The 16,714-nt window shown below is 48.4% G+C and overlaps 1 protein-coding gene across 1 annotated transcript in view; it reads right to left on the bottom strand.

The window, feature by feature from the left end:
- Window positions 1-13,375, bottom strand: part of GGA2 (golgi associated, gamma adaptin ear containing, ARF binding protein 2) — a 34,580-nt gene extending 21,205 nt beyond the window's left edge. The window contains exons 1-5 of the mRNA XM_043560293.1: window positions 13,192-13,375; window positions 4,838-4,922; window positions 3,644-3,719; window positions 2,426-2,524; window positions 236-359 (exon numbers count right to left, since the gene is read on the bottom strand). Of these exons, the coding sequence (XP_043416228.1) occupies window positions 236-359; window positions 2,426-2,524; window positions 3,644-3,719; window positions 4,838-4,922; window positions 13,192-13,294 (487 nt within the window). The 5' untranslated portion in view covers window positions 13,295-13,375. The remainder of the gene's footprint in view (window positions 1-235; window positions 360-2,425; window positions 2,525-3,643; window positions 3,720-4,837; window positions 4,923-13,191) is intronic.
- Between the last annotated feature and the right edge of the window lie 3,339 nt (window positions 13,376-16,714).

Below are 16,714 nucleotides of genomic sequence, written 5' to 3'. Positions count from 1 at the left end.
TATTTATGGGATGCCCGTGTGTCTCAGTCAGTACAGCACACGACTCTTGATCTTGGGGTTGTGAGTTCGAGCCCCCACGTTGGGTGCAGAGATTGCGTAAAAATAAAATCTTAAAACAAAAAAACAACCTATTTGTCTCAGTCTCTACTGCCCTACACAAAATGTCCAGTTTTCCCCAAAAAAAGCAAGAATACTTCTGTGAAGAGGAAATGCAATGTAAACGATGGAGTCCAACCTTGTTTCTTCAGCATCTGGTAAGCATCTCGGATCTTGATATCCTCTGGAAACCAGACTGTCCAACTAAAAAGTATTTCAATGACTCTTCCTTTAACTTTTTCCGTGGTCCAGGACCCTAGGTACTGAAAATAAAAAGGAAAGAATTAGAAAGCTGGAAAGGACGGAGCAGACCAGCCAGCACACGCTACGACTAAAGAGGTAGCCGCTGAGGTCCAGGGAAGCGAGCTGCCCATGGCTGGTTGAGAGGTGAGGCAACAGAGGCCAAACTCCCTGGCACTCAGCCCCAGGGTGCCTTCTGGGTTTCAAGGAGTCATCCTCCAGAACTGCTAAAATTAAACCCACCATATACTGGTCTAGATTAGAGCCACTGGGGACACTCATTTTTTGAATGAGGCAAGTATGGAATATTAAAAGAATATATTTGGTCTTTGTCCCTAGTTGCTGGCACAGTTTCAACAACCCCTGGAATTTGAGGTACAGGAATATCTTTTGTTATTCATAATGAGCCCCCTTGAACCACACCTCAGTGTATGTTAACCATTCATGGTGAGCACTTAGTTTCAAGGGAGACTGACCACTGTAGAAAAGCCCACCGTGTGATGAGAGGGTTGGAAATTTCAGCCCCAGCCCAACCCCCAGGAGGGAAGGGGGCTGGAGATGAGAGTTCAATCATGGCCAGTGATTTAATCAAAATGTCTACATAACTCCAGGTAAAACGAGGTCTGGCGAGCTTCCTGGTTAAAACACGTGATGTACCAGGAGGGTGGTGGGGAAGCTCTGCTCCCCATTTCCTCCAAGACCCTGGTCTATGCAGCTCTTCCATCTACATCCTGTATAACAAAAGGGTAATAACAAGTACAGTGCTTTCCTACCTCTTGTGAGTGTTTTTAGTGAATTATGAAACCTGGTAGAAGGCGTCATGGGAACCCCTGAATCTGCAGTTGGTCAGAGAGCAGAGGAAGTAGCCTGGGGACACCTGAAACCCCATCTGCTATCTGAAGTAGGCAGCACAGTCTAGGTAGGACTGAGCCCTTCACAGGTAGGGTATGTAATAACTCTGGTAGGTAGTGGCAGAACTGAAATGAATTAAATTGTAGGACACACAGTTGATATCAGAGAATTGCTGAGAAGCAGCGAAGGAGGGCTCCATCAATGTTAGGTACCCGAGAATGTTGCTAAGACAGGGGCCAGGAGCAAAGGTGCCAAGGACAGGCAAGAAGGGACATAAAACTTAAAGCCACACCTGGTATCTCTTGCCACTGCCATAAAAAACAAAAAACAAACAAACAAAAAAAAAACTGTCTTCAAAGGGCTCCTGGGTGGCTCAACTGTTGAGAATCTGACTCCTGATTTCAACTCAGGTCATGATCTCACAGTTTGTGAGATCGAACCCCGCGTTGGGCATGGAGCCTGCTTGGGATTCTCTCTCTCCCTCTCTCTGCTCCTCCCCACTCATGTTTGTTCTCTCTCTCAAAATAAACAAACTTAAAATAAATAAATAATTTTTAGAAAGAAAGAAAGAAAGAAAGAAAGAAAGAAAGAAAGAAAGAAAGAAAGAAAAAAAACAACCTGTCCTCAAGCTTGAGTTCCTCACCCCTCCAAGCCACCACCGCAAGGCCATCTTTAAAGGGAGAACGTGAAGACACGGACAAAGACAGAGCACTACTGATGAACATGACCAGCATCCTAGACCTTGGAGACGCTTGGGGAAGGCCATCGGAAAAGACGTAACCACCAGCTGACCTGCAAGCTGGACTTGGGCAATCAAAGATCTCTCAGCCCCTCCACTGTCCTCGGAATACGGACAGTCGCGAGACAGTGATGTGGTATGGACAACACCCACACAGGACACCTGACTGAATCCACTTAAGACCTCTGTATAAACCTCTGCTTATTAACCCTGCCACCTACCAACCTAGAGTGGCCTCTCTCTGCTCTCCCTGCCCTGCGTGCAGAGGCCGATTTCAGATTATACCTGGGAAGCTCCCTTGAAGGTTACGAACCAACAAAGAGGAAAGCTGTCACGTGCAGGACATCCCCTCTCGGCTCTGTCACAAACTGGAGACAGGCTGGCAGGCTCCGCTGTAAGCAGGGCTACCTCTGGACAAGAGGTACCTCTAGGGGACAAGAGGTGGAAGGATGGGGGTAGGTACAGTACAGGGAACAGGGCCAAGCCCACGGTGCTCACCTTTGGGGACAACACTTTGATCAGCTCATTGAGGAAGCGGAATTTAGCCACCTCGTTATGGAACTTCTCCCCACAGTGGTTCACACACATCTCCAGCACCTGCACAGACACAGGACCCCCATGAGAAGGGAAAACCACCGGCTTCAGGACTCATCTCAAATCTGACGAGCATTCGCTGGAACCATGGTGAATGTTTCCTCAAGACTACAAAGACACTGAAGGGGTGCCTGGGTGGCTCAGTCGGTTAAGCGTCCGACTTCGGCTCAGGTCACGATCTCACTGTCCGTGGGTTTGAGCCCCGCGTCGGGCTCTGTGCTGACTGTTCAGAGCCTGGAGCCTGTTTCAGATTCTGTGTCTCCCTCTCTCTCTGACCCTCCCCTGTTCATGCTCTGTCTCCCTCTGTCTCAAAAATAAATAAATGTTAAAAAAAAAAAAAAAAAAGACTACAAAGACACTGAAGTTTGAGGAAGGGTGGGTGACATTTTCAGACTAAGGAAAAAATGCGACCTGTTTGATCTCACTGTAACCATCAGGTCTGTGCCCAGGCAGAAGCTCGGTGACATGTACCCAGAGGCCACCTCACCTTTTAAGGAGACCCTTTGGGCAGATGAAACTGGCTAGAGAATCATCTCCTCCTGAGAGGCAGGAATCTGGTATGTGAAGCACAAGGGCTGTTCACCCAAAGGCTGCCTGCTGGCTTCACAGCTCATCTCACACCAGCATGGCAGGATGGGCCTGCACATATTTTCTTTGGTCCACACTACTGTTTCACATTTCAAATTAGTCACAAATATCGATGAATTCAGAGAATTCATCTAAAAATCTGAATTTCTAATTTCTCTTGGAAAACAAAGTTCTAGCAACTCTGGGCCCAGACTCACACCTGGCAGCAGCCAGCTGGCCCTGTGCTATGGCAGCCCACGCCTGTGTTTCCGTCCTCACCCCGCGGCTCACTCATTTATGTGACCTGTCAGGCCCTGGTACATGTGGCACTTGAACTTGTCAGCCCTGGTCTCCGGAAGACAAAAGGAAATAAAACCTTCTCTTCTCCCCACACAGCGGGCTCAATGCTGCTCTCTAGAAACAGACCTCAGATGGGGCAACCCGAGCCCAGAACTCCCTCTTAGATGCCCTCCACCACACTGAAATGCGACCGGGGTCCAGCACTCTCTAGTGTCACGACAGGCAAGCTTACGCTAAGGGGCAAGCCAAACTCACCGTTAACGCATAAAGAGCTTCTTTCTCTTGTGGAGACTGGATCTTGTGGGCCAGTAGCCAGGGTGCATGGGTTGGGCTAAAGGAAAACAGAGAGAGGCGCCTGGGTGGCTCAGTCGGTTAAGCGTCCAACTTCAGGTCAGATCACGATCTCAGGGTTCATGAGTTCGAGCCCCATGTCAGGTTCTGTGCTGACCGCTCAGAGCCTGGAGCCTACTTTGGATTCTGAGTCTCCCTTTCTCTCTGCCCCTCCTCCGCTCACACTCTGTCTCTCTCAAAAATAAACATTGAAAAAAAAACGTTTTTAGTAAAATAAAATAAAGGAAAACAGAGAGACCTGGGCTACGGGCGGACAGGAAGAAACCAACCAGTATGGCTGAGTATGCTCAGTCGAGTCACCTCTCTTCCAGAAGCACAGGTCCCAGAGCAGAGGTGGACTGACTCACACCCAGCACACCCACGTGCCTCTGAGGAGACCAACCCCCTACCCACCCTTCTTGCAGTGACAGCACCTGCTGTCCTCCTCTCGTCCACAGCAGCACATCATCCTGCCCATAGCCAACCCACCCCTAACATCTCTAAAAGTGCAAGCTGAACACCCAGGGCCAGATCTGCGTGTAACCAGGTCACGAGCAGTATAGACCCTGTCTGTCAGATGACAAATGCTCAATAAACACTAGAGCAGAAAGTGTGATCAAACTTCTCACTCATTTCCAAATGCTGAATATTCAGCAACACGTAGATTAAACAACTGATGACTGACTTGATTCTTCAGTTCCTATCCAGATGCTTTGGGAACAGAAATCAACAAAATCTTACCCTTTTCCTGCTTATTCTTAAGAAAGATGACATTTAAATTATGGAGAACACACTGATCTCTATTGCATTGCTACATAACCTTGCTACATCCGACCCGTAACATTTAGAGGTCTCCTCAACAGTAGTGTCTTCTAACACTAAAATTCTTTCCAAATAATTGCCAATTACAAGTGGACTATTCTGTTTAAAAACAAACAAACAGAAAAACATGACTTTTGGGAAAAAGTGTTCTCAGATCATGGAGGGGAAAAAAAAAGGAAAGAGAGCCTTACCTTCTTTCTCTTAAGTAAAACAGACCCATGAGACAAAAACGTGCACTTAGTCTGACGTATCCCCCTTATCTGAGGTGTGTGTATATGTGTGTGAAAGTCATCTTACCCATTGGGATCAGTGTTCACCTGGTCACAGAAATTCTGGATAGCTGACCAATCCTGTTCCGACATGCTTGGGTCTGTGGCTTTATCTGTCAAGGAAATAAAAATAAAGAATAAAAATAAACATACACCCCACCCCCCTGCAAATAAAGTGGCAGCCAAGGACTGTCATATCACTCCTGCAGGGGATCGCAACTCGCAGGCAGAGAGCTGAAGGGACAGGACCCTGGCTGTGCAGTTGGCCACCATCAGGCACAGCGTCTGGCACATGATGAGGCTGCAGTGAAGATCTGCTGACTGAATGAACACAAAAGCTCTTGTCCTACAAGAGACTCTACTTCCGGGGCAGGGGTTGGCCTGTGTGTGCCTCCTTCATGCCTCCCGTCAGGACTTCCCCACTTTGGCCCTGCAACGAGGGTGAGCAGGGACCAGAATCTGGGAGGTTAGTTGTAAGTTTCTGAACTGTGTGAACTAAGTTTAGAACATACCACAAGGCTCTAGGTGGCTCCACCTGGTCATCCCACCGTCTCCTCAAAAACAATACCCTTCAAACTAACCCTCAGCTTACTGAAGTGCTTTTTGAGCGTCCTATGTAAGAAGCTTCTCCACGTAACAGCGGCTTATGTGGTCTGATAAAAGGACCTCCTCACGTTCACTCTTTAAAATGCTGTTCCGGGGGCGCCTGGGTGGCGCAGTCGGTTAAGCGTCCGACTTCAGCCAGGTCACGATCTCGCGGTCCGTGAGTTCGAGCCCCGCATCGGGCTCTGGGCTGATGGCTCAGAGCCTGGAGCCTGTTTCCGATTCTGTGACTCCCTCTCTCTCTGCCCCTCCCCCGTTCATGCTCTGTCTCTCTCTGTCCCAAAAATAAATAAACGTTGAAAAAAAAAATTTTAAATGCTGTTCCTTTCCATAAACTTACACATTCCCAGGGACCCCAGATCCAATCATGCTAGGGTCCCCTGCACTGGACATTAGTATTTGGATGACATCTGAAGACATTAAGCGTCGAAGGCATGGGGGCACAGACAGAGACACCTCCAGAAGGAGCATTATCAGAAGCCTAACTTAAGACCATGCTCCACTGAGGGGAGGGGCGATCTTTGACCTTCCTGGTGCTGGATGACAGCAGCTTCTTCTCCTGCTGCTGCTGCCTAGAATTCCTGTCTAGTCACCCAGAAAGTGTGTCCATCACGCGTGTCCCGCCCCAGACTAAACCAGGTTCTGCTCTCTCACAAAGGAGCTGCTGGGAGGCCTCTGTCCTAGGCTTTCCTAACTGCCACCCCAACTCCTTCCTGTCCAGTTCTCTGGGGCCTACCCACCTCTCCAGGGAAAGACCTTCCTGATCCTGACAGAGAAGATCTTTCAAGCTCTACAATAGGCTGATTCTAGGGTCCTGTTTCTGACATTATTCCTTTCGCCTGACCCTCTACTCCTCTCCTCAAAATCCTACCCCATTCTTCAAGGCCCATCTGACTTTCCACCTTCTCCCAAAACCTCCTCCCACTGCTCTAGCCCCCGAGATTCTCCTCCCTTCCAATTACTAAAGATCCCAGGGTCAAGCAGAGTATAACCTTTCCTGACGACAGTCACACTTCTGTCATGTGGAAGTCATGTGTCTGTCCACCTCAACAGTAAGACTCAAAACGCTAACACCATTCTGGCTGGCAATGCCCACATTCCCTCACCTGTTCCTCTTCAAAGCTCTTTCCCTATGCTATATCTTGAAAATCTTCTCCTGGGCGCCTGGATAGCTCAGTCGGTTGAGTGTCTGAGTCTCGATTTTGGCTCAGGTCATGATCTCATGGTCATGGTATCAAGCCCCGCGTTGGGCTCCACGCTCACAGCACAGAACCTGCTTGGGATTCTCTCTCTCTCCCTCTGCCTCTCTCCCACTTGAGCTCTCTCTCTCTCAAAATAAACAAACAAGGGACGCCTGGGTGGCTCAGTCAGTTGGGCATCCGACTTCGGCTCAGGTCATGATCTCGCAGTCGGTGAGTTCGAGCCCCGTGTCAGGCTCTGGGCTGACAGCTCAGAGCCTGGAGCCTGTTTCAGATTCTGTGTCTCCCTCTCTCTCTGACATTCCCCCATTCATGCTCTGTCTCTCTCTGTCTCAAAAATGAATAAATGTTAAAAAAAAATTTTTTTAATAAATAAATAAAAAATAAACAAACAAACATTAAAAAAAAAATACTCTAGAAGGCAAAAGCCATATATTCCCTGCAGTGCTTAGTACAATGTCTTACTCAAAGGCACAAAATAATTACTCATGAAATAAATTATTTAAAGCAGTGACTCCAGAGATTCTGATTAAGGAGGTGTGACTCATCTAAAATAATTCTGCCCTATTTAAGCTTCTTGAAGTTTTAGTTCACTACAAAGTCAAGGTTGACGCCTCCAGGCATTCAGACCTCAACATGCAACTGGACCCAAAGGCAGAGACCTACAGAATCCAGCTTTCCTCCTCCGGCATCTCCCCACCCCCACCACCAAGTGAAAAGAGTTAGACAGGCACCAGCTTTTCCAAAGGAAGAAAATACTTCTATGAAATTAAGTCATGTTCCAAACCCTTAGCCAAGGCAAAGCAGCTAGATCTATACAGCGTAAGAGTTTCTTTTTTATTTGTATCATGAGGATTCCCTCAAAGTTTATCCCAGCCTCCAAATAATAGCAATAATAGTATTAGATGCTTTTTTCTTTTTCTTTTTTTTTTTTTTTTAAGAAGTTACTACGTGTCATACACCAGGCTGAGTGTTTTTTTTTGTTTTTTTTTTTAAATTTTTTTTCAACGTTTTATCAGGCTGAGTGTTTTCCAAGCCTCCCTTCCTTCTAATCTTCAGAAGGGAGAACACCACCATCATCTCACCATTTTACAGGTAAAGAAGCCTACCTGGCCACAAAAACTGGAAAACAACAGGAACGGAACTTCAGTCCCAGGTCTGGCCCAAGCCGGGGCCCAAACATTTCTCAAGGTAAACTCAGTTCCTTGACAGAGACAAGGCCTCTTTGGGAACTAGTTTCTTCGATTTTCTCACCACTAAGTCATCAGCTTCCTAAAGCAAGAAGATCAGTCTCATTCACCTTCACATGCTCTAGCACCTAGAATAGTAATCGGCACAAAGATCTATTGAATGAATGAATGATTCACCCTTTGCTATACACAGTTTGACCAGTTGGCTGGACATATTTCTGACTCCAGGAGATGGGTATTCCAGTTCTGAAACAACTGGGTTTCCCAAAACGTAACGCTGGCCTGTCAAGCTATCTCAGAGGCCTCGAGCAGCTCCAGAGAAAACGACCCCCAGGGGACCATCAGCTGGGTCTGATCAGGCCATGGCACTGACCCAGGTTTGTAGGATACCCATCTGCCCCAAGGAGTGGCTGGGGGCAAGCAGGGCATGGCCAAGGAAGAACTCAAAGAACCCCTTCTCTGTTTCTCGTGACTGCCACAGCCCTCCCCGGGGGCCATCCTAGTGGATTTATTTAGCTGGCACTTGGGCAGGACAAACAACACTACCACCATCTATCTGCTTAATAAAAGCAATGTTTCTATCCATTTCAAGCCTGCTGCAGGATGAGAGGTATTAAGGAAACAGCTGAGCCCTCCAGCCTTGAGTGAAATAGCTCATCTAAGAGTGACCAAATCAGAAGGCAAATCATCTCACACCAGCTGCCAACCAACCACTAGAGTCATGACTGTGGCGCTCTGAGCAGCCTGTGCTAGAAAGGGGAACCCTGGGGCTGTGGGGAAGCAAGCAGTCGCCTCAAGGAGCATTTAGAATTCAATCCTTCGGGAAGCACCCACTGACCCCTACAGTAGTCCAGCGGTCATTCAACTAAGCACACTGGATGTGTCTTGGGTACCGAGACCCACCACAGGAATCTCCTATGCCATGCTCCAAGATAAAGAAGGAGCTCAGCCTGCCAGAAGCTGGGAGCATATAAATAGATTGCAATTTGACCACCCCAACTCCAAAAGAGGCACAAAAGGGGGGCTGGAAGGAAGACAGGATACATCACCTGGGGGTAGGTCCAGGTGGAAGGAAGAAAGGGATTTACCGAGCACCCCACTTTAAGCACAGAAGATGGCAAATAGCCCCTGGCAGCACATCTGCAGCTACCATCCTAGAGACCGAGGGGCCCCAGTGCTGGCTGGAAGAGCATGGGACTGGCCAGGAAGCTAAAAGGCCCACTAAGAGGGCAGTGAGTTAAATCAATTACAGTATACCCATATAAAGGGACATAGAGGTTTTCAGTAACAAAATGAGACATATCTATGCAGTCATGTGGAACAGCAACCAAAATCAATTAAATTTAAGGGTAGAGGGTTACAGAATGCACAGAGCTGCTATTTGTATTTTAATTTTTTTTAATGTTTGTTTATTTTTGAGAGACAGAACATGAGCTGGGGAGGGGCAGAGAGAGAGAGAGACACAGAATCCATCCAAAGCAGGCTCTGGGCTGTGAGGTGTCAGCACGGAGCCCGATGTGGCTCGAACTCATGAGCTGTGAGATCATAACCTGAGCCGAAGATGCTTAACCAACTGAGGCACCCAGGTGCCCCGCTATTTGTATTTTTTTTTTAATGTTTACTTATTTTGACAGAGATAGCATGAGTGACGGAGGAGCAGAGAGAGAGTCTCGAACAGGCTCCACACTATCAGCACAGAGCACGATGTGGGGGCTCGACCTCACAAACCTCAAGATCATGACCTGAACCGAAATGAACAGTCAGATCCTTAACCCACCGAGCCACCCAGGAACCCTGCTATTTGTATTTTTAAAGTATAAGCTTAGAGTAACAGCTTCCTGATGTTCTTTTGGAGAACTACTCCTCCCCAGTTCTAGGTCCAAAGTTTTTCTTTTTTTTTTTCTGCTAAGCCAATATGACTGAGTTTTCTCCCATTCACAACTGAAAACACTAATAATAATAATATTTAACACTACATGCCAGGCACTATTCTAAGTGTTTCACATGTATTAACAACTCTAACAAGGACAGGTTACTACTATCCCCGTCTTCGAGACACAGCTGCCCTGCCCGCTGAGGCCAGATCTGTTAGTGACCTGAACTTGGCAGTCATCAGACTGCAGCTAAAGTGACTTCTTCCTCCATCCAGCCCAGACTCAGGGAACGCAGCTATACTGTCCTTGCCATACCATCACCCCCTCCACACCTCCTTGTCCTTCCTTAGCTTAGCACCAAGTCCACTGTGCCCCACTCCCCCCATCCCGGCAAATCTAGTTTAAAGGTTTTTATTTTTTTTAATGTTGAGAGAGAGAGAGAGAGAGAGAGAGAGAGAGAGAGAACGAACACGTGCACAAGCAGGGGAGAGACAAAGAGATAGGGAGAGAGGATCCAAAGTGGGCTCTGCACTGACAGCAGAGAGCCCAATGTAGGGCTCGAACTCATAAACCCTGAAAGCATGACCCCAGCTGAAACTGGATGCTCAGCCTCAACCGACGGAGCCACCAAGGCATCCCCAGCAAATCTAGTTTCAACCGTAGTTTGCCTCCTCTGATCCTACTAGAGGTGGAGAATCACACAACCACAAAGACTAGAAGAAACATTTCTGATGTCCAATCAACACTTGGGAGGTCCAAACTCAGAGGATCTCAAGTGTGAAGGAGGAACGTGATCCTGCCCCTCTCCCCAAGGGTACATTTGGCAATATCTGGAGACATTTTTGGTTTTATCTGGACATTTTGGTGTGTGCTACTGGCATCTAATGGATTGAAGCCAGAGATTCTACCAAGCATCTTATACCAAGCTTATACCAAGCACAGGACAGGCCCCACAACACTGTTATGGAGCCCAATATGCCATCAATGTCAAGGTTGAGAAACCCTGTTCTCAACCATACAGGTGGGCTCCCTTTTGTTTCCCTTCCCAAACTTCCCCACTTCGTTCCTGGATCCCCTGGTTCCACTGCAGCCCCCAACACTCAGCAGGGAATGGGGGCAGTGATACTGAAACTTATTTGCATGTGTAATCATCTTTATCTCCTTCCCCAAACATTCAGAAAAACACAAGGTGCCCTTCTCTGCGAAGCCAAATCACCCCTTTCTGCTCAGGCTCTGACCTCCCACAGCATCTTCAAGCCCCTTGCCAGGAGCTACAGCACTGGACTTGGAATTTAAGGATAGTTCCTCAAAGGAACAACAGGCTAAAGAGGGGCTTACAAGTGCCCCTCTCCTTGTAAGATCTCCTTTACACCTGAATTCCCTCTAGCTACCCTCCCTCCTTCCTTTCACAAAGGCCATCAAAAAAATAAAGAAAAGAAAAAGAAAAAAAAAAAAAAGGCTAGTGACCAGGGGCTACTCTCTCTCCCTACACCAAACTTTATGTTTCAGAGTCGTTGTCAACTCTTCAAAACTCAAGAGATTTTACATAAAAATGTAGGTTCTAGCTCTACCTGAACTAGAAGATCCAGCACCTTTGGGACAGTAGCCTAAAACGTCTGGGGCTAAAGAACCCCCTCCTCTGGCAGTCTTGTATCCTGTTAGCTCCTGTACCGGGTCAGCTGACAGCCATCCTTGCACCCAGCCCACCTGACTCTCTTTTTGGCAACTCCAGTCTAGGCATGTTCCCCACCACCTAATTAGCCGCTTGTCCCCACCATTTAACTCAAAGATGCCTCATCAGTAACCTTTTAGTTGCCAAATTCAAAGTTCCCCCTTCTCCTGCCTGACCCACCTCCATCTTTCTGCAGCAAAGCTACCTACCAACTTGCACCCCTCCTTTGAGATCTGTGGCTCCCCGCCCTCCCAGCTCTCCCCCTGCCTGTGTCCACTCCGCCCGTGTCAGGCTGCTTTCCCCACCTGCTTCCTAAATGGTGAGGTTCTCCACGCTCCATCTGCAAACCTCTGCTCTGGACAAGCTCTCTGTCAATGAACTGAAGATTCCCACACTGACCTCCAGCTCTTACCCTCTCTACAGCTGACCACCTGCCTGGAGAAGGTCTCTTTTTGGCTGTGCCACTTGCACCTCAAACTCCACAACTCAACCATCCCTTCCTTCTTAAACAAGTCCTCCTCACAGGTGAGTCATTTCTAACCAACCAGTTACCCCGAGTCCGAACCCAGAGATCCACCCCAGACTTCTTCTGGTCTCCTGCCTCCATTTAAATGCATCAAGGCTGCGGACTGTGCCTACTAATGATTTCTACTGTCAGTCCCAATGCCTTTGTCCTTCTTCAGCCCCCCAACACTACCGAAAGACCTTTTCTATTTACTCTCCTCCTTAACCAGTTTGGCTCCACATGACTGCAGGTAATGCTCTTAATAGGTGTACCGGATCAGATTCTCCAGCTGAAAACTCCACCCCAACCCCACCCCAGAATAAGATATAAACTCCTTTCTGCAGCATACAAGCCCCAATTAGCCCTGCAGCCTCTTTTCCAGGCTCTGTTCTTCAGGCTTTGCACTCTAGCACTACCAACTACTGGTTCCGAGAATGCTCCACACTCTCTTGTCCCCAGCTTTTGCACATGCAGTTTCTTGTGCTTGAGAGATGTTCTTGCCTACACTGTCCACTTAAATGCTAGATCTGCTGTGACAATCCCCAGGTAAACAGATCAACTCCTACCACCACTGTGGGCCCCCACCCCCAATGTCCATTAGTTATGACAAGGTGCCCTTACTGTGGGCTTGGACCCATTAAACAACGTCTTTGTGATCAAGGGCCCTGTGTTATGCATCTCAGAGGATTTCCAGCACCTAGCAGAGCCCAATACAAGCTGCACGGTCTCTGTCCTCTTTGAATTTCAATGCCTCATCCGTAACACAAGGACATAACAACCCCAACCCCCGAGGGCTGTCGTAAAGCTAACCATACACATAAATAAGTCCGGCCAGAGTAAACACGCGCAAAAGGTATAAAGGGCTTGTTTTGACACTGACGACCGCAGCCAGCCAGCGATCTGTGCTAGCTCCAAAGAGACCGCAAGAGGCTGCCTGGCTTGCACGAATAAGACCAGTCCCCTTCAGTGTAAACGTCCCCATCTCCAAAACGTGGTTAATAATAGAAGCTGCCTCTTGGGGTCGTAATGAGGTTTAACAAAGGCTGGACTGTTTCTAGCACAGTACTTGACACAAAAGAAAAGCTCAACAAACGCTAGCCATTACGTTTTTAAGGTTTATGAGCTACGACGACAGTGATGGTGGGCAGTGGCGGGGAGCAGAGCACGTAGACTCGGGCCCGCTGCGCCGCACCCGGGCCGATCCCCGCACCCCGGCCCAGCAGCCCCCTCCCCGCGGCCACCTGCCCGCCGCCGCGTCCGAAGAAAGGCCTGGGGAGGCGGGAAGCCAGGCCTCACGTGTGGCTCTGGGCCCGTGCCGAGGGGCGGCCCCGCTACTCACTGAGCCACAGCTCCAGCGCTGCTGCCGGCCCCGGGGGCCCCTCGGCCGACTCCGCCCCCGCCGCGGCCTCGGCCCCCGCTGGCACCGTCGCCGCCGCCGCCATGGCCCAAACCCCGCTGTTCAAGCCACTGCCGCCCCTTCCCCTCTGGCTGCCACCGCCGCCGTCCGGCGCGCTCCGGGGCTGCCGACGCGGCAGGCGCGGGTTTGGCACGTGATGGGCGGGGGCGTGTGAGGCCCCGCCCACCGTTCCGGCCCCCGCCTCCCTGCGGTCTTAGGGGCCCGGGGAGGTATCTTACCAAGATGCTTCCCCTCTGTCGGGGCTGCGTTCGCCCGGTCTTCTCGACCAGCAATGGGATCAAAGCCCATCAAGCCAACTTCGCGAGGCCTGCGCGCTCTCCTCCTTTTGGAGTAGGCTTGTCGGATGAAATGCAGGACGCTCACTTAAATTTGATTTCAGATAAACTCGGTATATTTTGGGGGTATTTTTAACCAGCGGGGTCTTGCGCCACACCACCTTCTCTGAAATGACACGCCCGCTCTCCTCTATACTCCCTTATTTTCTCCATCATACATTACACCATAGATATACTACAGGTTTGCTTATTTTGCTAAAGGATAATTTTTCCCGAAAAAGTCATGATTCTCACACATATTGAAATGAGCACGTATTAAATATTTTAACTAATTAGAAGGGCAGCAAGCAGATGCTATAATCCATTCAAAAGAGAAAAAAGGTTGGGGCGTCTGCTGGCTCAGTTGCTAAGGATGAGAGTCGGTTTTGTGGTCGGTAAGTTCAAGCCCTACACTGGGTGTAGAGATTACTTAAAAAAATGTTAACCAAAAAAGCTTAAAAAGGTAAATTTATACAGAATAACGGAATGTTGGAACACATGGACAAAGGGACACAAAACCAGCTTTTCCATCAGCAGTGAGGGTTGTCTGTCCAGCCCGCTGAATAACTTGCATCACTATCATTCATCTATGAGTAACCGCCTTGTGAGATGTCTGTGCCACGAAGAAACGCAATGCATAATTTTCCTTCCAAGCACAAATTGTCGATACTCCATTGTCTGTTTTGCCCCACTAATAAAAGCAAAAACTCTGTATGCTTCTATAACCCCAGGTGCCAATAAATATTTGTTGAATGGCCAAATGAACCCTAGAAGCAGTAAGAGGTAGCTGTGGGGCTTTGTCCCCTCTCTGAAAGAGTACATCAATCTTTCTAATTTTGACCTCAAACTTTCTCATTGATCAAGCTCTTAACAGGCAAAAGGCCCCAGTGAGGAAAGCATCCCGTGATGGGAAACAAAACTACCCCCTCAAGCAAAAAGGACCACTCTGAGCCAGCAAGACCCGTCCTGCCTGACCCTAAGACAATCGTGACCTGATCTTCAGTGCCCACTTGCACGTACCCACCGACCTTTGTCCCACATTTTCCTTACATAAACCTGGAAGTGCTTTTGGCACTTTGGAGACAGTCTTTGAGATGTTACACGGCTCTCTTCTCCGTGTTGTTCTCGAAGAAATAAATCCCTTTCTTGTTTCACTCTCCCCCTACCCCCCTTGGCTCTCTGCTTTTGGATTTTGTCAGCAGTGAATGGCCAGACCTGGTCTGTTTGGGACCTCCAGAGCTAGGTGCTTGCTCTTGGCACCCTTTCGGCCCAGTGATATCCCTACCCCAAATAAATACACAATCTAAGTGAAGTACAACCGTTGTGCTGTTTCAAAATAAGCCTAGCCACACACATCTCCTGCTGGCAGATTGCTGCCCATAGCACCCTTCTATATGGAAACTGTCACAAAAGGGCTCTGCAGGACAAAGAAATGACACGTTTACTGTATGCCTGCTTCTACGCTACCTTTTTTTTTCTTTAACGTTTATTTATTTTTGAGATAGAGAGAAACAGAGCGTGAGCAGGGGAAGGGCAGAGAAAGGGGGAGACACAGAATCTGAAGCAGACTCCAGGCTCTGAGCCGTCAGCACAGAGCTCGATGCGGGGCTCAAACCCATGAACTGTGAGATCATGACCTGAGCCGAAGTCGGATGCTTAACCAAGTGAGCCACCCAGGTGCCCCTATGCTAAACCTTTTACCTGTCTTAGTAAACAAGTTGCTATAACACAATATCCCAGACAGGGTGGCCTAAACAACAGACATTTCTCACAGGTCTGGAGGCTGGGAAGTCCAAAGGTGCTGCAGATTGGGTCCCTGGTAAGGCCTCACTTCCTGGTCTGCAGAGGGCTGTCTTCATGCTGTGTGCTCACAAAGTGGGGGGAGAGGAGGGAGCGGAGGGAGGTGGGAAGAGAGGGAAGAGGGAGAAAGCATGCCCGTGGTCTCATTCTCTTATAAAGACACTAATCCCTTCATGAGCACCCCACCCTTGTGACCACATCTAAACCTAATTAACTCCCAAAGCCAACCCGGTCCAAATACCATCACATTGGGAGTTAGAGCTTCAACAAGAATTTTAGGAGACACCTTCCAACTAGAACATTATTCATATAGGAGACATTTTGTATTTCAATGAAAACTGCATTGTCTATAGCACATCCTTCTGTTATCTTTTTCTGGTTCTTTGGGAATTATGTTACATCTCTGAAAGCTGTAGGTTAAATAAAAGCAATGAAAAGTTACTGTCTATAGGCATGCAAATGAATTCTGTCCCAGGAAGATACAACCCTCTCCATGTGGAAAAACCAGTTTGTCTCCATCTGCACGTTCATTTCGATATTCCTGAGCTATAAATGTGTCTGTACCTTGGATTCTCCTTTGAACTGGCTGTAACATCTCATCAGTGTCTTCATTAAAGGGTCAAATAAGATCTTTTTTTTTTTAATGTTTATTTATTTATTTATTTTTAATTTTTTTTTTTCAACGTTTATTTATTTTTGGGACAGAGAGAGACAGAGCATGAACGGGGGAGGGGCAGAGAGAGAGGGAGACACAGAATCAGAAACAGGCAACAGGCTCCAGGCTCTGAGCCATCAGCCCAGAGGCTGACGTGGGGCTCGAACTCACGGACCGCGAGATCGTGACCTGGCTGAAGTCGGACGCTCAACCGACTGCGCCACCCAGGCGCCCCCAATGTTTATTTATTTTTGAGAGAGGGAGAGACAGAGTGCAAGCTGGGGAGGGGCAGAGAGAGAGGGAGACACAGAATCCAAAGCAGGCTCCAGGCTCCGAGCTGTCTGCACAGAGCCCGACGTGGGGTTTGAACTCACGAACCATTGAGATCATGGCCTGAGCCGAAGTCGGACGCTCAACTGACTGAGCCACCCAGGTGCCCCTGGAGTCAAATAAAATCTTTAACACATGCCCATCTCTTAAAAATTCTAAACACCTGGCAACACTACAGCTGGGCTTCCTCACTGCAACAAATGTCTGGCAATGACTAGAGACTGGGCCCTGTAGAGGGGCAGGAGTTCGTCTGCCAGGAACCATCCATCACTTCCTAAATATTTCTTACACCCGGTTCCTGATTTTAAGCAACTCCACTCATTTAATATTTTGACATGTAGATCAG

This window comes from Prionailurus bengalensis, chromosome E3 (genome assembly GCF_016509475.1).
Source record: "Prionailurus bengalensis isolate Pbe53 chromosome E3, Fcat_Pben_1.1_paternal_pri, whole genome shotgun sequence".
NCBI lineage: Eukaryota > Metazoa > Chordata > Mammalia > Carnivora > Felidae > Prionailurus > Prionailurus bengalensis.
The sequence above is the reverse complement of the archived record's forward strand: the minus strand, read 5'-3'. Positions and strand labels throughout refer to the sequence as shown.